This window comes from Embiotoca jacksoni, unplaced genomic scaffold (genome assembly GCF_022577435.1).
Source record: "Embiotoca jacksoni isolate LCO1_2020_lvr unplaced genomic scaffold, fEmbJac1.0.p SCAF_2, whole genome shotgun sequence".
Classification (NCBI taxonomy): Eukaryota; Metazoa; Chordata; class Actinopteri; family Embiotocidae; genus Embiotoca; species Embiotoca jacksoni.
This window is the reverse complement of record NW_027185340.1, coordinates 2,566,775-2,591,335: the sequence shown is the minus strand read 5'-3', so window position 1 is coordinate 2,591,335 and position 24,561 is coordinate 2,566,775. Positions and strand designations below refer to the sequence as shown.

The 24,561-nt window shown below is 38.4% G+C and overlaps 2 protein-coding genes across 3 annotated transcripts in view; one reads left to right on the top strand and one right to left on the bottom strand.

Annotated features, from left to right (window-relative positions):
* The window catches only part of gpc6b (glypican 6b), a 71,034-nt gene extending 63,878 nt beyond the window's left edge, over positions 1-7,156 (top strand). For both annotated transcript variants that reach the window (XM_069153913.1, XM_069153912.1), the window contains 3 exons: positions 1,588-1,724; positions 2,636-2,811; positions 4,469-7,156. In XM_069153913.1, coding sequence (XP_069010014.1) covers positions 1,588-1,724; positions 2,636-2,811; positions 4,469-4,674 — 519 coding nt within the window. In that variant the 3' untranslated portion in view covers positions 4,675-7,156. The remainder of the gene's footprint in view (positions 1-1,587; positions 1,725-2,635; positions 2,812-4,468) is intronic.
* A 56-nt stretch (positions 7,157-7,212) lies between these two features.
* Positions 7,213-11,225, bottom strand: dct (dopachrome tautomerase). The gene is made up of 8 exons (XM_069153570.1): positions 10,904-11,225; positions 10,480-10,779; positions 10,026-10,126; positions 9,175-9,341; positions 8,858-9,037; positions 8,573-8,708; positions 8,256-8,457; positions 7,213-7,671 (listed from the first exon to the last, which is right to left on the bottom strand). The coding sequence occupies exons 1-8, from the start codon at positions 11,190-11,192 to the stop codon at positions 7,496-7,498; spliced, it is 1,551 nt and encodes a 516-aa protein (XP_069009671.1). The 5' UTR covers positions 11,193-11,225; the 3' UTR covers positions 7,213-7,495.
* Positions 11,226-24,561: the final 13,336 nt, after the last annotated feature.

Genomic DNA, 24,561 nt, shown 5'->3' with positions numbered 1-24,561 from the left:
TGTGAATTAATTCCCAGTTTGATTCACACTTTTTTTCACAGGTCTGGCTTTTGCCAGCAGAGCGTGTGAAAAACTATGAATCTTTCACTTTTTAAACTAAACTTAATGTATGAGGTTTAGTCAAACATTGCCAGTCAATCTCTTGTATTGAGTGCAGCCTTGACCCTCTGGGCAGTATCAGAGTTGCTGAAGTGCTTTGGCATCAGTGTGACAGGATTAACACATCAAAAGCAGTGTCGAGGCCTACAGCAGCGTCACACAGTCAGTACAGCACCTTTCATGTTCTGCTCAGGTTCACTACAATTTCACGTAAGCCAACAGCAAGTCAGACAGAAAAAGATAATGGGACCAACCTGCTGCTATCAGGCTTTCCCTCAGCTTCACTGAAATATGTCAAATTCTGTGTGTTTGATGAAAGATTGGAGTTCAACAGGCTCACGTCAGGAAACGATATCTGACTTTGTCACATGGCCAGGATGCAAAGGAGCATTTAAGTCTGACATTCAAGCCAAAATTATTGCTGCAAGCCTGCATGGTCTTACTTTTCATGATGCAAACCATTGATAGTCAACACAGAAGGAAAATTAAACCCAAATAATTTTGGGGGAGTCCAGGAGTTAAGATGTCCCAGGGTTAAATTCCAAGATGTATAATCCCTTTGATAAGATGTGGTAATAACTGAAGGTGGGGTAGTTTTATAATGAGTTTTACAAATGAGATGCATCCTGAGTAACCGGTTTTACAAAAGAGTCAAGCAGTCAGTGAATGAATAAATTGACCCAGACACTGAATATACACAGTTTTCGTGTACTATGTTAGAAATTTCAAAGATAGTGCCTGTGTTTTCTCTCAGATGCTTTTACAAAGATATTTCGTCATTAGCAATATTATGTATGTTTTTGAGGGGTACATCATAAAAACATAAGTGTGTGTGAGAGGGTTGTCATCAACTTTTAAAACAATAGCCATTTAGTCACACTGTGTACTTAACTTGTACTAAATTCTCTGCCTTTTTAACAAAGTCCAAAGTGCTTACAAATGTGCATCCAGTTAACACATAACTACTATATGTCTTGTGTTATTCTAAGCTGTATAAACAATATATGTGGGACTGGGAAAAAGATTTAGGCACTGAAAGTAAAATGAGGATGCTTTCAGAGATATTGAATAGTTTATATTCAAAGTGCTGTAAAGCGAAAGAAACTGAATGGAATCAAAATATGGTTGCGCAACCCTTTCTCTCAGGGAAACTTGCACACTTTTTAAAAAAAATATACTTGACATGTAACATCATGGTACAACTTCTACAGAGCAAAGGACTCCTCCTTCTTACAGCTGGAAATAGTTATGTATCTAGCTTTATTGGTTGGGTTGTTGTCATGCTGCAAAATGAACTTGGGTCTGATCACATGTCCCCCTAATGGTGTTGCATGACAGAAAATAACCGATACACCCAAAAAGCCTAAAACCTTTGCACAGTACTGTATACAGTATATGTATCATAAATGATAACTTGAAACACAGACTGGATTTGCTTATATAACGCCTTTTTTTTTCTATCGTGTAATGACCCTTGTCTTTGCCTAGGTTGTTGACATAAAAGAGAAACTGAAGCTGTCCAAGAAATTTTGGTCCAACCTGCCCGAGGCGATGTGTGTGGAGGACAGAGTGACCGCTGGAAATGCCAGCAATGAGGAGTGCTGGAATGGGCACACCAAGGGCAGGTAAGTGCAGCAGGACCCGGGGCTAATGTAGGGCATACCCAAAATGTTACTTGGACGTCTAAAGTCGGTTCAACCCACTTGGTGTTAAGCAGTCTAATCCTTGAGTTATGAATCAGATTATTCACATCCGCTAACACAAAGTCTGCTGTGCAACAGCTTGGCATACTTTGTGATTCATTCAACTAAAAGCAGGACTCAAGAGCTGATTGTTGTGTTTTGGATTCATGCTTTCTATAGTATAATTTGCTTTGATGCTTTTTTTTATGGAGTATGTTTTCATTCTTTTTTAAATTGCTCAACTAGCCTGTTGCTCCCTCTGTCAATCTGATTTCATATTAAAAGAAAAATATGTGCACAAATGCCAACATCCATTTCTGAAATCACAATAAATTGATTTGTGCTACTTTTATTCATAATGTCAGCTGTATTATACAAAATGATTTTCAGAATTCATATTGGAAATTCTTTAAGTAATTTAACATCTATTGGTACTGGATGTAGCAGTTGCTGCTTTTTTTCTGTTAAAGTAAAAAATCAAATCAGTAGCATTTCAGAAGTGTATATTATCTAGGGTAACATGGGCTTATGAGAAACAAATACTCTTGTTGTCAGATGATTTGTGGAATTCCCTCACATGACTGCCTGCTGCTAATGCAGGCAGCTGACTTGTTTTACCCGGCGACAGATTTCCCAAGTCAGTCAGGATGTTACCTGACATGACTCTGTCAAAACCCCAAATAATAAAACCTTTATGAAATTTGTCCTTCCTCAGCCTCTTTCTGGTCGCTCAGATTAGAATTGCCTTCATGGCAGAGAAACTATAACCAAATGAGAAGTCACTTTCTTGTTCTCTAAGTAAGCACCTTTTCAAAAATAATGACATCAAATCTGTCTCGTGTTATGTTATAAAGGTACTTTCCTGAAGTCCAGAAGGACGGCCTTACCAACCAGGTGAATAACCCAGAGGTTGGTGTCGACATCACACGTCCAGACACCTTCATCCGTCAGCAGATCATGGCTCTGAGGGTGATGACCAACAAGTTGAAAAATGCATACAATGGCAATGATATCTACTTTCAAGACTCAAGTAAGTTATTTACCAGTTTTGTCAATCACACGATTGTTAAAGCATACTACTTTTTTTTTTTTTCTGGCAAGAAGTGTATTTTTTAGTCTTTCCCTCCTTGCCCTGCTCAGTTAAGTTCATGCTCGAGCTGCTTGTCGCTCATCTAGATAAGCTGTCTATTTTGAAATACTACCGAACCTTGAGGCTGAGGCAATCACCATCAGTAAAGCTGCAAGAGCCACTGAAGGTGCACATAATGAACACTGACAGTGTGTAATAAAAAACAACAACAATGCCAACAGTTTCAGTCTTCAACAATGTTGTTTTATGAAAACGGTAGGAGCCATGTTGAGTCAATCACATTTGGTGTGCAGCATTCAGGTTCATTTAAATCAAAGGTTCCTAAAAATAACATTTTGCATAAAATAAAATTAACTGATTTATCCATGCAATAACTTCAGAAAGACTAGATAAAAAAAATATAAGATGACTTTTTAAAAATAAAAAAAAATACAGGCGGAGGCACTTATAAACACCTCTCTGATTTTTCAGGTCCACCTGTGTCATTTGAATCTTGACTGTTTTTTGAACCTTATTTAAAATTCTCATTTTGTTTTCTAAAATAAAAAATCCAGATCTGACTGTCAAGCCAATATTATCAAAACGCTAAATGTGAAACAACTTCACTATTTCTAAAATATCTACGATACCCAAATAACTTTCACATCTTAGTGATGTAATATCTTATGTAATAACTGTTGTGTGGAACAAAATAAATCAAATGGCAATTTTTTTTGGACTTCGGCTAGTGGCAGTAATGTTCGGCCTTTCAGCAAGACTTTTCTGTACCACCAGGTGGAGCCTCGAGCACAACTGGTGGTTTATGTACCACAGTTTGGGAGACACAGATTTCAAAATACTCAAAAACAAACTCAAGTATTACAGAAAAAAAGAGTTACAGGAATTTACAGAAAGTACAGAAACACAAATAAACACATACCAGTACTCTATAAGGTATGTTTGGTTATATGTGTATTAAATCATTTTATAATTTGAAACAGGCTTTAAAAAAACAAGACAATAGATATGTTGAACATGTTCGTAAACAAGGGTTTATTTACAAATCTATAACATACAGAGAAGTATCGTCTCGAATAGGAATTCATGTCCACTTCATGAATGTAAGTTTAATATTGACTCTCCTTTTAGCACTGTTTTTGGTCCCTTTGGTGGAGCTCAATCTGGAGCTCAGTTCTCCTCCATGTTTACCAGGTGGTTGCTAACATCTGCCCGCTATTTAGTGCTGGGCACAGTTGATTAATTAGAGAATCTGAACACAGCGCTGATGAAACCAGTGACAGAAAACCAGAACAGAAAGTGAAGTTTTCAGAGTGAGCTTTAAGACACTAAGATGCTCCATAGGACTGATGGGAGCTGAAGACAGGCGATGCAGTTCCCATCAGATAGGTGATATTTTTTTGTGGGTTTCCCCCATGAATGACACTTTTCAAATTCATGATAACTCTCGCTGAGAAAATATTAAGGTTAAACTTCAATGTAAGAAAGTTCAAAACCTTAGTTTTGAAGCAGTAGTTTATGAGTGTAAAAGTCTGTTTGATGTTCAGTAGTATGATAGTGGTGTGCTCAGTCTGGCTTGTGTTTTGTTACGGTATTTCAGGTGATGAAGGCAGTGGCTCAGGCAGTGGCAGCGGCTGCACAGACGTCTGCCCAACATACATGGACAGTGCTGCCACTGAAACCCCGGTGGTAAAAGCTGACCGGAGCGGGCCTGTGGATGACTCTGCCCCGCTCTGTGCACCTTCTGTAGCCCTGCCAACCATGCTGGCCCTCTCAGCCCTGGCACTTCACCGACAATGGAGATAATGCTGGAAGAACAGGCTAAACATGGACAGCAGGTTTTTTGTTTTTTTTCCTTTTTCGCAGTTTTTGTATTCAGGCAGATTGGAGCTACAGTCAAGCAGACAGCATTCAGGCTGCCAGCCTCGAGGCAACAGGAATCTGCTCTGAAAAAGAGAGCAGTTATGCATCATGATTTCCCACTTTCCCAAAGATCTTGCAGTGCCATCCTGAGACTTGATACTTTATGGCATCACTTCAACATCCAACACTAATGCCGACCCAACAAACTCTGCTTCAGAGATTTAAAAAAAAAAGATATATTTCTTGCACATATGGCAGGTATTAATGTAGGTCTCCATGTGGAAAAATAGAACACGCACTTTGTTTTGATTTTTTTTTAATGCAAAAAAATGTTGTTGAGAATGTCGTTATTTGATGCACCTGAAAGAGGCACAATGAGTTTAATAAATGTTTGTTATTATATTTTAAAACAAAGGATAGTGATCTAAATGAGAGAAAAATTCAGGAACTTGTGATTCCTGCCTAAATTTTTAATTGAATGCTCGTTCCACTGTCATTAACTCATGTGCCAATGATTGATTTGTGGTGAGAAGCAATCAAAACTTCATGTTTTCATGTTTGTTTTTAGATTCAATGCAGCCACTGAATTGTGTTTCTTCATCTCGTGTTTCTCAATAATTTCAACCGTGTCGTTTGGCAAGAGTGTCGGTACATCATGAGTTAATTATGGATCTGCACAGATTTTAGCTATATCCACTGAAACAGTTCAATAGCTGCCTTTTGTTAAAACTCACTACGAGGGTTCAAATTTATATTTTATATACTCATTTGCGTTGCAGCCAATTAGCAAAATAGTCATATATCCTGCTGGTTTCTCAGACTTGGCTTCAGGAATAGACCGTCTGGACAGAATTATTATGGAGCAGTCTTTCACATCCAGAGAAGGGAGCCTCAGTATACGCAAATAAATGTGATGCTGATTTGGTCATGGTGTGGGGTGCATGTCCTGGTATAAAATCAATTTGTCCATGTGAGAGGGATATATACTAACTATCACTAATATATAATTATTTATTGATAATGATAGTTATTTTATTGATGAGAAGTAGTAGAAATAGTTACATGTGTTTGCATGTAGTCACTTTACAGAGTTGGTGCAAGGCCACTCAACAAGGAAGTACTGCTAAACACAAATCAAATCGTACGAAAAGATACTGAAGTGTTTCAAACATATTCCCTGGCACAGTAGGTGAAAATCAGGCATATATATTATGTGTAAATGGACATGCACCTTGCACTAGAAGAGCACAACCATTCATTACAGAATTACTATTACTGAAGGTCATGTTCTGCTGTGATTTCTTTATTGATTTACAGTAAATGGGGCCCGTCGTTTTCTGCTGCATCCTCTGAATACTAGTAATTACAAAATGTATTTTCACATGTTTCATAAATACTGGGATTGCAAAATAGGTGTGCTTTTACTTTTGAATGTGATTGACTAAGCAAAGCTTATGGTGTGACTGTTGTCACCATTTGGATAAAATCATCATTTAACTGCACACTGTAGCAACAAAACGGAAATACTGTCTGACAGTAATAAAAAGTCAAGTTGAAATTACAAATTAAAAAATGTTTTTTTTACCACTGTTGTAAAAGGTGAGGGAATTATTAATGGAAGAAGCAGCACACAGTGGTTACTGGAAATGCAAAGAAAGGGTCCCTAAATTTATCTGGAAAGCTTGAATGGTTATGTCTGCAGCACAGACAGGCTTGAAGCCGACCACAGTCACCTGTGAAATGAGAATCTGTGGAGACTGGACAAGGCTGAATGCTTCAGTGAAGCTCCTCAGTAGAGCATACTTACGGAGAATGTGAGAGGCCTGGCACTGCTGAGGAGGGCGGACAAAACCAGCCTGTTTGTACATCCTCTGTTCTCTGAGAGCCCGTCAGGTCCATAACCACCAGGCCAGCTAAGCTTACATATCCACAGAATTAGCCTGTATTATGCCCTTCACAATATATCAATGAATATTTGTTGAGCTTTTCTTTATTGCGTTTTATTCTGCATTTACATCCACATTTCAAGAACAAAAATATAGATATTTCAGATGTTGTCATTTAAATAATTCTTTATTATGACAATTGATCTCACAGGATGCCCTTTTTATGTTTTGTATCATTGAACTTTTAATATTTTTGCAATAAAATATTGAAAATGGATGTCTGGTCAGACAAATTATCTGAATTGCAGAGCAGGAAATGCTACAAGTCAACACTTTTTTTTTTTTTTTTTTTACAATTAATGCATTGCTGTATGAATTTAAATCCCAGTGAGGAAACATCTGTTTGGAGTTTGAATTCCAAACTGAGGGGGGAAGTATGAGATGAGCAAATATGCCTTACTGTTTTTCAGTGCAATTAAGATGATTGCATTTGTGTTTTGTTACTGTTCTTGAAAATAAATTGTTATTAAAAACATTCCAATAGATTTGTACTAGTGGTAACTTTGTAAAATGTGTGCAGTAATAATGATGGAAAACAGGGTCATGTTTTTGTAAATGTGTTAAAAAAAAAAAAAAAGATTGTTACATACTAGTTAAAGTATATATTCGTTTATCATTCTGGTGGATATATGATTCACATGATTGTTCTTACATGAAATTAGTTTTAACATCTAAAAAGCACTTATTTCATTGAATTACAGGATTAATACTTTCCTCTTGATTCACAGTGGAGCATACAGAACACTGTAGACTGGCTGTTCCATCGCTCTTAGGTATGTACAAGCCATTGAGGTGTATTTCAGAACAACAGGTGATATCTAGGCTTCCTCTGTGTACTTTCTATTTGTGAAATCCGCTTTTATCAGAGGTTCAAAGCCTCTGTTTCGCCTCTGACGTAGGTAGAGCACAAAGATAAGGAGAAGCAGCAGGAGACCGATGAAGACTCCCCCCAGAGTGGAGCCCAGCACGAACACAGACGGCCTTGCATTTGCATCTGTGAAGATGAAGTACAGGTGGAGATGTTCGCTGAAACCTTTTTGCAGAAGAAAAGCTAAATATAAATGTCATCTGTTTCGTTGAAATAAGATGTTTTTGTCCCCACAAATTTCTCATCTATGAACTGATCATTTTTTGCTTCATAAGTAACTGTGTAGACCTTACTGTGGATTGTAAAAATGAACTCCTCATCTGTGGCAATTTCAAAACACTGATGCATGTAACATTGATACCACTTTCATAAACTCTCTCGTAAACAGGAGCAAGTTATAGATTTAAGTTACAAATCCCCACATTAAACTACAGCATTTTGGTTTTTCTTTGGTTTTGTATAGATAAAAGGTAGATCGGAGAGAAACAATTTCCTGCAGGTATCAATAAAATTCTTCTGATTTGGATTTACAGATTGTACCTTGTACATGTAGTTCGATCTTCATACTTAGCTTACTGTCTGCCTCATGTTGGCTGTACACACAACAGTGGAATCACTGTTCTCATGTAACTCTCAACATGAAATTGAATCAATGTTTTTCCCAAAATGTTAATCTATTCCTTCTAAAACTACTTTCAATATTTGCTCACCTTCCAGGGCAACTGCATAGGAATATCCCAGCTGTTCAGATGTCACATAGATCTCCTCGTTAGTGATCGGAGGGAAGAAGGGAACCATGTTGTATTCCCTGTTGTGACCGATTGGAGCCATCTCATCTGGGAAGGTGGTGTTGGATGGAGTAAATCTCCTCATCCACTGGTCAAAAATGGCATCAGTGAAAGCATGGAGCACCTACAAGGTAAAAAAAAAAAAAAAGAACAAAAACAACACAGTGGTTTTAGTCGAAGAAAAAAAACATTTAGGCTACCGTGTCATCTCAGAGGAAACCATCAAATTAAATTCCTACCAGAAAGATGGGGTCATTGGCTGCGGAGTGAGGCAAAGCATTGGTTCCATTGAGCAAGGCGTGGACAAGGTTGTGAAGGTTATTGACTGATTCATCCAGTTCTCCATCTGGCTTGTCGAACCCTTCCAGAGCATTTCTGTGAGTCACAAAGCACAAAGTTTGTTAAACCGCAAAGCCTCTAAATTGTGAGAAGAAGTTTGTCAAATGTAAACAACTACCGGTTGCACCAGTTAAATAGCAGGTGTAAATTCACACTGTTGTTGATGTTAAACTGTAGAGTTGTACCTGAAGCTAAAGGAGGAGTTGGTGAAATAAGGAGGGCTGTCGTAGTCCCTGATTCCAAGACAGCTTCTCACATCACTCATGGTTGGCAGAGATGAGTTTTCTCTCTCCATTATCCCTCTCTCAATCAAACCCTCACTGGTGCCATTACAAAGAGTCACCCTGCGATTATATTCATCCAGACTGGAAGTAAAAAAAAAAAAAACAGTTACATCTAAAAAGAATTACAGGCTTGCACCTTTCAAGACGCACATTATTGTTTCATTATAACATACAATTACTGAGAATATATTTCCCTCTGATCAATATTTTGTATTGACCTGTTACACACCACCCCCCATCTGGAGAATCTGGACTGGCTACTGATGAGTGAGGGGTTGTTTAGGTCTCTGCCCCCCAGCAGAGAGTCGGTGCACACATCACAGTCCTTCTGTCCCGTGGCAAAGTTCCAGTAAGGGATCGCAAAGTTCTCATTGCCAGTCAGTCTCTGCAGGGATAAGACACATATTATTGATATTTACATTAAAATCAGAAATGTTAATTTGGTCAGCAACTAAGGCCGTGGGAAGCTGCCTTGTGCGCTGGGTGCTGAAGTGCCCCCTGGTGGATGAGAGAAGACCTCCATGTCTGCAGCTATAAAAAAAAATAAAATAATAATAATAATAATAATACAAAAATGTAAAAAATATAAATAAAATAAGTTTTATTTAATGTTTGTTTGCTACATTAGTTTTCTAATGATATTTTGAGTCCAATATTTGGTTAATCGTGTCTCTTTCCAAACTTTCAGTTCAGCAGGAAATGACGTTTAGGGTCGGGCCGGCAGGTGAAGGGTCTGTAGTGACGTAAGCACAACCTGACGAAGGAAACGGTGATGCGAAAGGAATTACCTGCGTGAAGCGATGAAACAGAGCAAAACCTAGTGGATGAAAAATAAACGGCCTACAAAGGGGGGGACCGACAGGACACACGATGGTGGACAAGTACCTCGGTGGACTGTTTGGAGGATCCCACCAACAAGAAATGGTGAGTTCATGTACAGCACGTTTCATACACATCTGCAGTTTAAGGTGCTAATAATAATAATTTTTTATTAAAAAAAAAAAAAAAAAAAAAAAAAAAATCGAAAATTAATTGTATTAATAGCCTTTTTCTGGAAAATGACACATACCTGGAGCTCTCTCTCCAAGCTCATAAGGTGATATCTGTGCCAGGTAATGAATGCTGGACCTTTGTGGGAGAAATCAATGGCTCTGAACGGACGACCTGGACCTGCAGAAAAATAAAGCTTGATTAAGGCTACATGTAAACAATATATTAATACTTTTTAACTTATGGAAGAGTAATGAAATTGCTCTTAAAGTCACATGAAAAATCACTAACATTGTAAGCAGCCCAAAACAGTTTGAACTCACTGCTAAAAAAAAATTAAACACGATCAGCTCATGTTATTGTTAAATACTCAATATTCTGAGTTCATTTTGATAAATGGGGATTTATTAAAAGTGTTGATTATGTCCCTATTTTATTCCAGATATTTCCATTTCTCCAACATAATCAGAATAAACAACCCAAACTAAACAATTCTAATGATCTTATATCAAAATAGGATCATACTGATTTACCAAGAAGAGTGTCTCTGACTGAGTAGTAATGCTGCCAGACGAATAAGTCATAGATAGAGATGTTGACAATCTGTGGTTCGGTTCCGTTTGGTCCCAGAAGTCCCAGCCAGTGCTGGGTGGCTATGACGTAGTCTGGGTGGATGGTGGTCTTCGCCAGATCTAAAACATTCAGGAACTCCTGGAGCTCGTCGGGGGTCAGGGAGTGGATGTTCTTTCGCACCACAAGAGCTTTTCTCTGGTCACAGTTTGGTCCGGTCCAGCCGAACTTACACAGGCCACAGTTATGACCTGCAAAGTTACCTGCAGCAAAAAGACCACGCTGAATGTCAAATTATAGGGAATTAGGTCCCGCTTCAACGTAACGGGTAGTTCAATCTCCGCCGTTTACTGACACGGCGTCTACATGAAACTGTACAGCACTCACCAGCACATCTGCACGTCTGATTGAAGAATTTGATCGGCCACCTCTCTCGGTCGTCAACGTTTCTCAGTCTATATGGTCCTCCCCAGGGTTTGGTGTCGACTCGAACCGCAGCGCAGCTTCCTCTCCCGGACAGGGAGCCGCACACGTTGGCGGGATCTGAACCCAGAGCAGGGCAGCACAGCTTGGACCGGATTCCCTCCACCGTGCAGCACTCTCGGGGGAACTGAGCCTCTGCGTGGTCGGGACAGACGAGTAAACAAAGAAGACCGAGAGCCGCCGCAATCATCATATTTCACCCGTTAGTTTCCTCCAGTCTGTGGTGACAAATCAGTTTGTAAATCAAATCTCAGCCGTAGTACGGTCAATTAGTTCCCCCTGAAGAGTGTGGAATCTCTCTCTGCTACGGTCCCCTGTTGTGTATCTTCAAATTAGATTCAGTGATAGTTATAACATCTGTGGAAACAACACTTAAAGCCAAATCATGTTGTGTTCCAGCTGGTTACATGCACATTAAGAAAGCCTGCAATTTCTGCTCTTGGTTTTGTAGAGGAGGATTAAGACATTGGTCTTGTGATGATCAGCTGATGGTTGAACTGTGGGCTGCACTGTGATCTGGATGCATATGAAGCAACTGGCTGAAGGGACTATTAATGCTCACATGGACACTTTTTACCAAAAGACAAAATTGTGATAAGTTAATTGTTGAGTCATTCTCTCAGATATTTTAATAAAACTCAGGAAAAAAAATTCAGCTTGAGATTATGTAACTTAATGGGAGACCAATCACTTTAATCCAACCACAAATGTTTAGACTTTCTTTGGAGCTTGTTAGTACAAGTCTATTTGCATCTTTTTTGCTTTTCACGTTGCTTTAATACTTTGCAGTACAAGTACTGTACAAGAACAGAAGCTGTAGACATACTGACCAAGTTTAAAAGAACATGTTTGTTTTTCTTTCCCTAGCAATAGAGGGAAAATAAATCTGAAATCATTTAAGAGATGGTACGTTGTCTGATTAACTGGAAGAAGTACTCGTGTTTTACTTAAGTGAAGGTAGCAATATGGCAGTGTAGAAATACAAGTAAAAGTCCTACATTCAAAATATTGAAGTTAATCCAAAGTAAAAGTGTGTACATTAATGTGTACATAACTATAATGTTGCTTCTGGTGAAGTGCAATTCATGTATATACTGCTTGGTAGTGTAGAGTGAAGTTCTGGAGATCAATAAAGTTGTATCTTAACCTGTAATAATAAATTAACAATAATTTGATGATTGTATTTTATCAATCAATCAATCAATCAGTCTATCAAAATGTATTTGTATAATACATTTTAAAACACAACAAAGGTTGCCCAAAGTGCTGCACATTAACAAACAGTCATGCATTCGAGAAGACTGGATTAATAAAAATAAGTAACGTTAAAATCAAGACAAACTAACACAAATCACACAAAAGTGCCAAGTTAAGGTCGGTCGGCATTTTTGTTCTATGAACAACTAAAAACTGTTGTTGGAGAGACCTGAGTGAGCGCGGTGGGGTATCGGGCTGCAGCAGGTCGGACAGATAGGCTGGGGCGGATTCATTTAAACACTTAAAAACAAACATTACAATTTTAAAATGAATTCTGTACTGGACTGGTGGCCAATGAATGGATTTTAAGATCGGTGAAATGTGTCCACGCCTGCGTGTACCAGTTAAAAGAGTTCTGCACCAACTGAAGGCGTGATAAAAGATTTTTGCCGATTCCAGCATACAAAGATTTACAATAGTCCAACCTAGAAGAGATAAAAGCATGAATAACTTTCTCCAGGTCTTTCGCGGAGAGAAAGGAGTTGATCTTAGCTAAAGTTCTCAGCTGAAAGACTTTGACTTAACGGACTTAACTTGGAGATCCAGTGTAAAAGATGAGTAGTGAGGGAAGTTCTCAATTAAATATAGTAAACTTGAAGTATGATATTTGTCTGTAATGTCAAGACAAGTATAAAGTAGCAGGAAATGTCATAAAGTGAATGCACCAATAAATCGTAGTAAACGTGTCATGTCACTTTCCATCCCACCTCCAGTGCATCTGTTAAACAATAAACATCTTTATCTTATCCTTATCATAATCATAATCATAATCATAATCATAGCAAATGTGCGACAACAGCCAAACAGTTGAATGAGACAGGATGTGTTGTTCGTAACGGCTGGTTCACAGTATTGGAAACAATATGCTGTTTGTTGTAAACTTCTTGCAGGCTAATAAATACTTGTGTGATCCTCTTCAAAACAGAGTTGAATGATTCCTAGAAAGTATTCAAACCACAAAAAGACCCTGAAGGCCAAAGAAGCCCTCCTGTGATCCAGCTGCATCAAAGAGTTCTTTTAAACAACTGAGTGGATGATGTTGAGGTTTCATGACTGCGTTTCATGTGACCATTGTATCCTATTCAACATCAGTGGAGGAGGAAGTATTCAGCTCCTTACCTTGAGTACAAATACCACACTGAACATATTCCACTACTAAGTCCTGCATTTAAACCTTATACTTAAGTAAAAAATATGTATTTAAATAATCAAAAGGAAAAGTACAAACTATGCAGTAAATTATCCATGTTAGTGTTAAACTTATAATTTATTTGATTCATTTTACTGCTGCATTAATTTGCAATTTCCGTTGTAGTTACTTAAGGTTTTGCTAATTGCAGCTACTCAATATGCTGTTTGGTAGTTTGATCTAATGTATTATAATTTATAAGTTCATCATATGCTTGTGGTTTTGCAGTTCTGTAAGAACCAAATATTTCTACAACAAGCTCAGCTTTGTGAGAAAATAATGCAATTTCCAGTTAATTCAAAAGGGTTTCAAATAGGTCATTTAGCTACAGAAGTGTACGAATATCTTTCAGCCCATAAAGGAACATCGAATTCTTTAATTTATTAGAACAATTCAAAATCCACACTTGTGGAGATACATGGTTTTCACTGGACAGGAAGAGTGTAAAATTGTATTCTTAAAGTAAGTAGTACATTTTCAGACAAATGTGGAGTAAAAATGATTTATTTAGTGTTTTCCTCTGAATTATGTTTTTTCTTTAGTTTACACCCTCTGACAAATGAATTTACTTAATTTGACTTGTTAAAATTGAAGGTAATGAGGAAACTCATCCTGTTTCTTTTGCCATTTGGTTTCCAACACTTAAACCACACAAATCCATCACTACACGCACGTTGACATTTTCACGTGGTTGCACTCGTGACTGAAAAACAGGATAATCACCTTCTCAGGCAGGTCGCCGACAGTGAAGCTATCATACAGGCTACTCTTTTCATATGGACCTGATTTCTTTTCTTACTGCCTTTTAAGAAATAAATGTGATTCATTCTGACTTTTCTGAAGGAAACACGTAGTCAAACGTTGAACTTCAGCCATGAAAGATGCTTTATAATGAGTGAAACCTGTGATCCTTAAATCTGCCTGACCCGTGCTGATGCATTCCTGTGGCCGGTCATGTGACTGCTGACGGTTTAATAAGTACATGTATAATTTAAAGTTAGACGCAAGCGGTTTTCCACCAACACTGAAGAGAACATTGTGAAATTTTTCACATAGTTAATAGATTTAAAATTGTACAAGCCACACATCACAAGATTAAAGATGGGACAAGATGGTCTTTATGTTTGTTCAGTTTCAGCTAATGAAAAGAAACACATTTCTGCAAACACATTTGTGATTTGTTAGTGAGACAAAATCTACATTTAACATTTTAAAATGTCTGCCTAAGTCCGCTTTAAAAATGTTAATATTAACAATTGGACTGACTTTTAAAGAGATTATCACATTTCTGGAAAAGTTTTAAAATTGATGCTCTGTAGTCAAAATAGGTCAAAGAGAAGTAAGATAAACATGAAAGTGTATAGAGCAGACATAAACATGGCTCCATGAGAAACGTGTGACCACGGAGTCCTTTGCACCACAAGCCCGGTGAGGTTCACTGCACTCAACAGGATTAGTGAGCAGAATTCCTGGAAGTCTAGAGGAATTTTTCTGTTGAAATGATTTCACATTAATTTCAGCAAATATGTGCGCACGCGTGTAGATCATCATAGTCACGGTTTGTCAGGAAATGGGATGTAGTGCCTATAAAAAGCATGATTTCTGACACACCAATAGACTAGTTTAAATTTAATCACAGAAAAGATAAGATAAAAGTCTACATCGTGAAAACAAATCTAGAGATTTAAAACACAAATTTAGGAAACAAGAAAAAAAAGTGACTTTGTAAATATATTTTAGTCAGAAGAGACTTAATTGAAACAGTTCCTTAAAGAGTAATTCATTTAATTTGTTTGAGATAGTGTGTACTTGAGGGAAAGTTAAAGAAATATGTGAGGAGCCTTTGTGATTCGAGTTTAATCCCCGATTGTGATGAAGTATCTGAAGAGATCTGAAAGGATTGAATTAGGAGCAGGATATCTGATGAGCCCAGTGAAGGGACGCTGGTTCTGATGTAAACTGGAGGTGAACGGGGTTGAAGGCATCGATGTGGTTCGCATCCATCTGACATTGAAATGACAGCCGTCAGCAGTTTTAACGTTTGACAGCAGCTAAACGGTTAAACTCACAGAGGTCGTGGCTAAATGTTATTGGTGTATCTCCCTCAGTGAATGAGTTGGAAATGAAAAAGGAGAATAGAGTAGAGATAAAGATTATCTAATATAAAATCACATGGGTATTTGTGAGCATGTCTTCCAAGGTCAAAAGTTACAGAAGATTTATTCCTAAGATTTCAACGAATCTACACAGAGATGACAAGCTGATATTTTTTCCTTATCTTTGTCGTAGCTACATTTAAAATCACTTAAAACTACAACTTACAAACATTACGAAATCGGCTAACTATTTTTTTTTATATATAAATCTAACCGTCCGAACACTTTTTTTTTTCTTTTTTTTTTACATTATTCATTTGCTTTGAGAATTTACGATTCTTTGCACTCAGTTTTGCATTTAAGTAATATTTAAAAAGGTAATGGAAGAAAAATATCCTATAATTCTGACCTGAAGCCAACTTAAAACTGCATTGTGATACTCAAAAGCTGCTGCACAAGCATTAACAGTGTTAAATTCTCTCAGCAGAATGATTTGCATCTCTCAGATATTTTAAATCTGTTTGAACTACAGCTATTTCGAATGTCTCCTGAGCAAATGGACTTCCTCAAAATGTGTAAATAAAAAGAATCCATTATTCCTGCTGAAACACAGGATGGTGCCAGAGAGCCATCGAGAAATAGGCAATATAATGGCATGTAAGACATGGCTGTGAGAGTGCAATTATTTCTAATAAAAAAAATATATTGCGTCTTGCTTATAAACAAACAAAAAAATCCTATAAATGCAAAAGGATTCATGCCAATATCTTCCTTAATCTACCTTTCTTGGGAAGAAAGGTAGATTAATAAAGAAGAAAGGAAAACTGATTTACATATTACTTAGTTAAAGCTTATTGCATCTGTTAACTGTCATTTGTTTTTGTTTTTTATATGGATGTTTGAGCTTTCAGGTTCAACATGTGCGTAATAGCTCATAATACATCTTTGAAGCACAGTATAATGAAACCATTCTGTAAAACGTCTTTCATAGAGAATTAGACAGATGAAGGTGAAATTAACCATTTGGATGGAGAAAGGCATCCATCCATTTTCTTGACAGACTAGTGAATATTGCACTCAACACCTTACCCACTCTGCATACGTTTTATAGGAATACGTGTATGCTAAATAATAGAGGGCTTTTTACGTTTTTAATTGAGGCCACTTCAGTTACATTTGCAGAGAATAAAACTCAGTGCCGTAGAAACAGGTGAAAAGCAACTCATTTAAATGGTTTTCGCTTGTTTGTATTTGTATGTGTAGCGTGAGCAGCTACTTAACAACCCCCCACTTAGCTTTTCCAGATTTCTCCTTCATGTTCATATTAGTCTTAAATCGGCCCACACAAGATTTTACTCTGCACATAAACATAAAAACTGAAGGACAACGGACAGTCGATGATGTAAACCTTGATGTGGTTCAGTCATTGGTTCCAACAAACCTCACAAATATAAAAAGTATTATTATAAACCACCAGATGGGATGAAATTAATACGATGATTATCAGATTTCAAATCAAAAGGTTCCTGAAGTTCACTTAAGAAAATAGTTATTTATTTAAGGAAATATAGCACAGGTGACGTGGTGGCCTGTAAATTACATATCTCGAAGTATGACCTCTAGTGACAAATACCTTGAATCAATGTTTGCAAATATTTAGATACTGAGATTAAACTTTAAATATATGATCCTATTTTAAAACAGCACGTTATTAAAAACATGTCCAAATTTACATCCCACTCTGGTACTGAATATATTTCTATTAGAAAATATCACTGTATTGTCCAAATTATCTCACTTCTGCACAGTTATAACAAACTTCCAAATGTTGTATTCTCAAACCGTTATCAATAACAACTCATATCTCCTTCTAGTTTCACATTTCTAATTTTTTTTTTTTTTTTTTTTTTTTTTACTGTTTTTCTAATATGTTGTTGATTTCTTTTTTTTTTTTATTTAAAAAAAAAAATTCTAGGTGGGACAATTTTTCATGTGTGACATTTCTTTCTTTTCACGAGGAAAATGACCAAATATAGGCCTTATTATGTACACAATGCAAACATTAGCAGTAGTTGTGCTGTGATGGTGTTTATATGACGGTGTAAGAGGAAGATGAGCTATACATGCAGTGTCTGTAGACAATAGCAGGGGGGCAGTGTTGCTGTTTCTGGTGGCCTCGGTTCACTGGAATGACTGGCCCTAACAGTTTGCATTTCCTTCGGGATGCTCCACCAAATATGCCATGAAATAGTCTAGGATTGGACATCTTTGTACTTTAACTGTCACCATTTCAAATCTCAACCATGCCAAGGACTGACTGACAGTATATACAGTGGACTGGGTGGTATGCAGTCATACGAAATGAGTAGCCTGCATAGAGTTTTAATCCTCTTTAAGACTCCTATCCATCTCCAAATTAATATCTAGGGGCCACATATCCCCCTGCACTAGTTTGTACTTGTATAACCCACTTCTCTTGCGAACTGATCAAATTATCCACTGGAAAATACGATTAATAGTTATGCTGCAAAACATGCTTCAGGTCAATTTTTTTGGAAGATTCCGATGATATAGTCATTATGCTATAAAGCCAATTCAAGGACAAGCAGCATGAAGAACTGTGTTGTAGATTAATTGCCATTAAAGGTCAACATGCGTTCAAATTGATGCAGATCCGATCCATTTTCATCTGCATGAAGTGCACAGTATATGGGAAACCTATAATGCTCATTACATGCGTTTAAATGGCTCCGTCCTAATTACTAATCAGTCTCTTGTACCATTAGAGATGGAAATTAGAACTACAAAATAGACCTCTGGGCATCATTCACTCCGAATATATTAGAGTTCCCCCTTTATATTTGAGATGACATTTTGAAAATGAAAACCTGCAACTTTTAAAACTTCTTCAAATATTACAGCGGAGTCTCTTTTCTATGACTTAAGCTAAAATATCAGCTTGTGTGTAACACTAAAGAGCAATTGTTTGTGAATATAACAGAGTAGTGTGAAGTATTTGTGTTCGACTGGCTTCTAAAAAACAAAACTATACTGTTTATTTTGCTATGCCCCAATCAGAATATTGGCTAGACCCTTCAGTGATTCTTTCTTCAGTGATTCCCGCCCACCTCTCTGGCAGCTTACCGATTTACATTTGAGCATAATGCAAGCATTAGAGGAGGCACAAGGCAGCCCTGATAAGTTACAAAGTGCTCCAGGGGTAAACCTCGTAAGAGAGGGTTTGGAGTTATTTACAGCGTTCAAATCCTTCAAAAATTCATGTCTGGAGGATGAGATTGGTTTTGCAGTTGATGCTTTGCACACAAAGCAAACACAATGCACATGGAGGGTGTTTAGCTGTAAATGACCAGATGACATTAATTCTAATTGACTGATCTCATCCCATGGTTAGGACCAGTGTGTGTGATATTGCTCAGGACACAAGGGTCCTGTCAAGGCACAATGTTGCACACAAAGCAGAAAAACAGAAGCACTAAGATTGGCTTAAGAGCTGAGGAACACAGAGGACTAAAAATGATTTTTTTTTTAAATGCAATTTAATTTTCAATGAAGCAATACTTACTAGTTGTATGGCATTTTCTATTCAAAGATATGTTTGGATTGTGCAGTTTTCATAATAAGAGTGGTAAAAAATTGCAAAGCCATTACAAAAGGAGTTTAAAGCCAATGGAATTCCTTCTTATCAGAAATGCTTTCTGTACAGTTGTTCCATTTGAAATGCATTTAATTGCAAATAGAAAAGAAGAGAGAGAAAGCCAACAATGCGAGAGGCTGAAGCATTTTTCTCATCTTCTTTGAGTGAGCGTATTCAAATCTAAGCGGGCAGACAATGAAGGAAAGGAATCGTGCTCTGAATAGCCTCTCTCTCTCCTTTTCATTCCCAGGCCAATCCACAGCCTTCTTCTTCTCTGCTGTTTAGGGGCGGGGCTTCCCACTCGCAGCTCAAACTTCCTCGCCACTGTAGAACAACACATCCCCTCGATACCATAATAGTAGCACACATGTAATCACTATTCATCGTGTGGCAGCCTGGGATCCTCCGTGAATATCGTCTCTGACCATCTTCACGACGTGCTGGTAGTCCATGTTGTGCTTTAACAGAGCTGTTCACCCACTTGTTTGACAAGGATGCTGCTCCTCACTTGCATCAGGCTTTGCCAGGGCCCTTCCTCTAAAGCCATGGCCAAGTCCTGAACCGGGGATCCCTCTCCCCGCTTGTTCCGCTGATGGGGGGGGGGGGGGGGGGGGGGGGGCGGCTATCAGGGGATCATGGGCCACAAAGTGCTTGAAGCCTGTGCCTTTGTTGGGGCAAGCCGGTGGTAGAGAACACCCCCAGCAGATATGCTGACAGTCTCGTGGGAGCAAGAGAAGAAGTTGAAGCAAGAAAGTGCACCCTTCAAACTTTCCAGTGCAGTGCTAGGAATTCTATTTTTTCTCAACAAAGATTTATACATATTTATACAAGCCCAAATACTGATAGGAAGGTGGTAGGAAAAAAAAATCTTGGAATTGCAGAGGTAAACTATATGTAAATGCCATAAAGTAATAGACTTGTAGTGCAAATCACACCATTTTATCTTTAATTTTGCTTTCGTACCCTCCCCACTCCCCCCCATCCTCTTTCCTCTGGCTTAAAGGTGCATCAGAGATATGCATTTAAGCATATTCAGAACACGGGGCGTGAAATTAAATGTGTGGCAGAGTGAGAAAAATATACAGACGCTGGAGATGCCTTAAAAATAGTCATTTATGCAGATGGAGAGGAGTGAAATCATTTGCAATGGGATGACCCTCTCTCCAAGCATTTCTCCCCTCACTGTTCTTCCCTAATCTCGCACTGTATCTTCATTTTTCATTGAACTCGCCAGTTTGCTGCTAAGCAGCCTTGTAGATAAGGCAAAGTGCTAAAAGGAGACGACAGAAGGAGCTCAGTGGGCCCGTTTCTATTGCACTTTCACCCAAGGCAATGGGCAGAATTTAACGGATTCCTTCCAACATATGTTTTTGCCAGATAAGTAAACAGTGTGTGTCGGAAATGAAAAAAAAGCATTTGCAATTTAATGACATTACAGCTCCCAGCTTAGCCCGCCGTGCTGCGAGGCGAGGAGCAGAGAAAGGGGAGAGCGGAAGAATGGAACCGGGTGTCATCAATGTTTTTTTTTTTTTTTTCTTTTCCCTTGCAAGGAGCAGCACTGAATTCTTCTTATTCTTTTCAAACCCCTTCCCTTCTCCATCCCTTCCTGCTATTTTGTTCTCCTGCCCATAGTTTCCTCGCCTTTGTCGGAATGAAATTATCTATTATTTTATTCTGAAAACTTGCCATCCTCTACCATGCCACCCTCTTCAACATCTGATTCTCTCAGATTTTCTGAGCTAAAACACATCTGCCCTGTGTGGCCATGGGTGCCCCCCCCCCCACACCCTCCCCCTTCCCCCCTTCCCTCCCCTTCCCCTCCTTTGTCTGGCTTCATCAAAGTGCAATAGATGCTTGGCACAATAAAGAAGAGCAAGCCTCCATGTTGTCATGATGTTCAGACCTAAAGTGAGGAGCAGTGATGACTTGGAGAGAATCACCTCAGCAGAGTATATTCCAGCGGCGGTAAACGATCCATCTCGGGGCAGTAAACGATCCATCGGTTTAAAACTGTGATTTTTTTTTTTGATTTTTTTTTTTTCCTCTTTTATCCCTACTGGCTGTCAGACAGCTGCCTTATTATAGAAGGCTAATTGTGCAGGAAAGCAGATTATGAGAGTGGTAGGATGTACTCCTTGACCATGTGCTAATGTGATGACAAGTTTGGGGACCCTCTAAGCAAAAGGCGTCGCACGCCAGGGCACTTTTGGCACTGGCTATAATCTGCCTTTGGTATTAACTCAGCAAACCGGCTTGTTTGAGTATGGATCAATCGCTCGCTCATTATTTTTACAAGAAAGCTTTATATTCAAGGCGCTTTCCTGGTGTTGATCTCTCATTAACCATGCTATGTAAATGCACTGGCAATCCCTGTGTAAGGGATACGTCACCCCAGGGCCCAGGCTTGCAGAAGCATGTTAAGGAGAAGAAGGGGCAGGAAATTTGGGTCAGTTGCCTTCGCCAAAACTTGAATTTCAGGTTTTCCTTAAAGCCCCCCTGCTCAGCTTTTCTCTTTTAATGTGTTTTTGTTTGGTGATGTTATGTTTTAAATGTCAGCCCTGGAGCTGTCCAGCAATTTGGTACGCACAAAAAGCCCTGTCTCAGTATTGCTTCCAAGTCTTCATGTTACCTCTGCAATCGCTGCTGGCTGCAACATTACACACACTCCATTCACTCGTGGTCTTTTATCACCTCCGAGTGTATTGACTGTACAGGTAAAAGGTTAGATAGGGTCAGAATGAGCTGATAATATTACAGGACAAACAGCAACGCCTGATTCATTGTGTTGAGTGTCGATATGCGAGTTGTTAGCTCCCTGCGTCTAAACTAACTTGGTTATCTGAGCAGAAAGGACCTGACATATGACACTGGATCTTGAATCTGCATGAATTGAATTAGCTGTCAGGATACATTGTGCATCAAATTAAGGTGGGGAAATATTTCAACTTGTTTACTTGTTTCTTACATACAAACATCCAACAATTCATGGTGCTCAGACATCTGTTTGCCTGACAAGAGATCACGAGGCACGTGGTGCGAGAAATGGAGAATTCTGCCATATTTGGCTTCACTGTGCGCTGGCATGGTGAATGACGCAACAGGAAAGCGAACCTGACAGCACCAGGCATCGGCTCGGCATTTCTTTAGCGCCCTACATACATAAATCTGTTATTATTGCTCTGTGTCAGCTATGTATATTTTTACACCTGTCTGCGCCCATATCAAAGTGTAGAGGCTCGGTTTTAGACATTCAACTTCATTTGTGTCTGCTCTAAGAGTTTATATGTGGAAGAGGAAAATACGCTGCTATTCCAAGGTTTCATTCTATGTTGAAAAGTCCTGTCAAAGACCACTGTTCCACTTGACCCATTTTATTTTTCATACAAACCTCTCCAGTGTGCTTGAACTAACATCCTGAAAGTTCCAGACTTTTCCATGGATCTGCCATGTGTTATTTATCTATTCCGTATACTTTTAATTGCTATTAGTAACATCGCTATTTACTTTGTAGAGGAAGAGGCTGAATAAACTTCTGTATCTTACATGTGGAATTGCAAGGAAAGATATTTAGAGAGCTCCTAGCCTTGTATCATTTTGTTAGCAGCACAGCGCGAGTGAAGGCCAGACTTCTGATTGCTTTCCCTGTTTCACGTCCTTTTATAGATCCCTTTTATTCCTGCACACAAGCAAACAAAGCAAGTATAAATACTCTGTCCAAAAGCCATTACCTTCAATGTAACTTCTTTTTTTTTTTTTTTTTTTTGCAGTAAGAAAGAACATGGAAAATTTCCACAACACATTTTGACTAGGCACAGCATGTTGGTGTGGCTAAAGAGTACGAGGTGTCTGAAGGACCCCTGCATGTGATGGCTGGTAGGACCATACATAATAGATTTGTTCTGAGGACCTTCACATTACTTCCCAATTAAGGTATGAAGTCATGCTCCTTCATCAGTAGAACTAATGGCACGTTTCATGAAGCAGACATGTTTTGAGATTCGCAAGCATTGGATTTTCTGCTGAATATGATAAGGTGCCCACGCAAATTATTGCTTTACTGTCATCAAGGTGCATACACTTACGTTCTTTATATCATCATTACTAAGGCATCTATAGGGTTGTTCCAGTGCATTTACACCAATGGGGTAAAAAAAAAAAAAAAAAAAAAAAAAAAAATATTAAAACTGCAGCCATAAACATGAGATCAGTGTTAACTCAATGGAACAAGTGCTACACGTGACGCTGTCAAACTCGATGAAATGAACAGCTTTCACTGTTTGGACTGTAGTTTCTGACAATATATTTTGAAGAGAAAAGTAGTGCAAGCAGAATGACAAAATCCAAAGTTTCCATCAACTGAACACATTCTTCAGGATCCCAACATTTCAGTACACAAAGATTAGTTCTGGAGCGACGTATCATTTGGCAATGATCTATTTTGCCACTCTTAATTACAACAAGTCTGCAGAATTTAACTGCTAAACCACGATATCACAATACAGGGTATGAATCCCAAATCAAGCTTCGCACACCATAATCCTTTTAAAATGTAATAAATAATCCCTGTGCATTAATGTTGGCAATATTTCATTTTAATAAGTTCTTGTAAAATTGAGAGGGATGGGGGGTGGGAGGGGGCGGGGGGGGGGGGGGTTGATGGCATTACAGCTCACTCACTTCAAGTGGGGTTGTGAGTGTGCAGGAGGAAATCATTCCTTCTCATTAAAGGTGCAATCTTCGAGCCCCCCAGATCTTTGTTGTAATAACTGGGGGAAATAATCTCTTTTATTGATAGGCACATGTAGCAGAGAGTATGCCAACTGACAGGTACTTATCTTTTGCCTGTGTCCTGTGTTATAGAAAGATATAATTCTTTGTGACTGCTCCTCAGGGCATCAGCTCTTCAACTTCATTATTTCTACTTATGATAGATATATTTTTCCCTTGAAAACCTGAGAATTAATACGAGAGCCAGCAATCTCAGCCAGCGGTCATTTGGAAATGGAACAAAAAATGTCACGTCAGTTTAAAGAACATTTGTTAAGGCTGCTCGCTGACATTATTCTAATTTATTGATGGATTCATAGAATAATCCTATGCCTCGTGTTTTGGGTTATTAACTTAATGATTTCAGTGACTACCTGGCAGCTAGAGGATCTTTTGAAAAAGTCTAATCTTGTCAAAAAATGTGATTGTGTCACCCCAAAACATTTGCAATTCTTTCTTACCCTCAAGTTCATATATGTGTGCTTGTATATACCAAATTTGTATATTTTCAAAACAACCTTTGTAGTGTCTGAACATGATTTGTAAAATAATGTTCCCTCTTATAATACTGAATATGGCTATAAAGTCATTAGTGCAG

What these genes read in the sequence shown, in the direction of transcription:
- dct (XM_069153570.1), bottom strand. Translation starts at nt 11,192, where the DNA reads ATGATGATTGCGGCGGCTCTCGGTCTTCTTTGTTTACTCGTCTGTCCC. An exon ending in AACTCCTCCTTTAGCTTCAG is followed by an intron (nt 8,709 to 8,857) that starts GTACAACTCTAC and finishes TGTGACTCACAG; the next exon opens with AAATGCTCTGGAAGGGTTCG. An exon ending in CCAATGACCCCATCTTTCTG is followed by an intron (nt 8,458 to 8,572) that starts GTAGGAATTTAA and finishes TTTACCTTGTAG; the next exon opens with GTGCTCCATGCTTTCACTGA.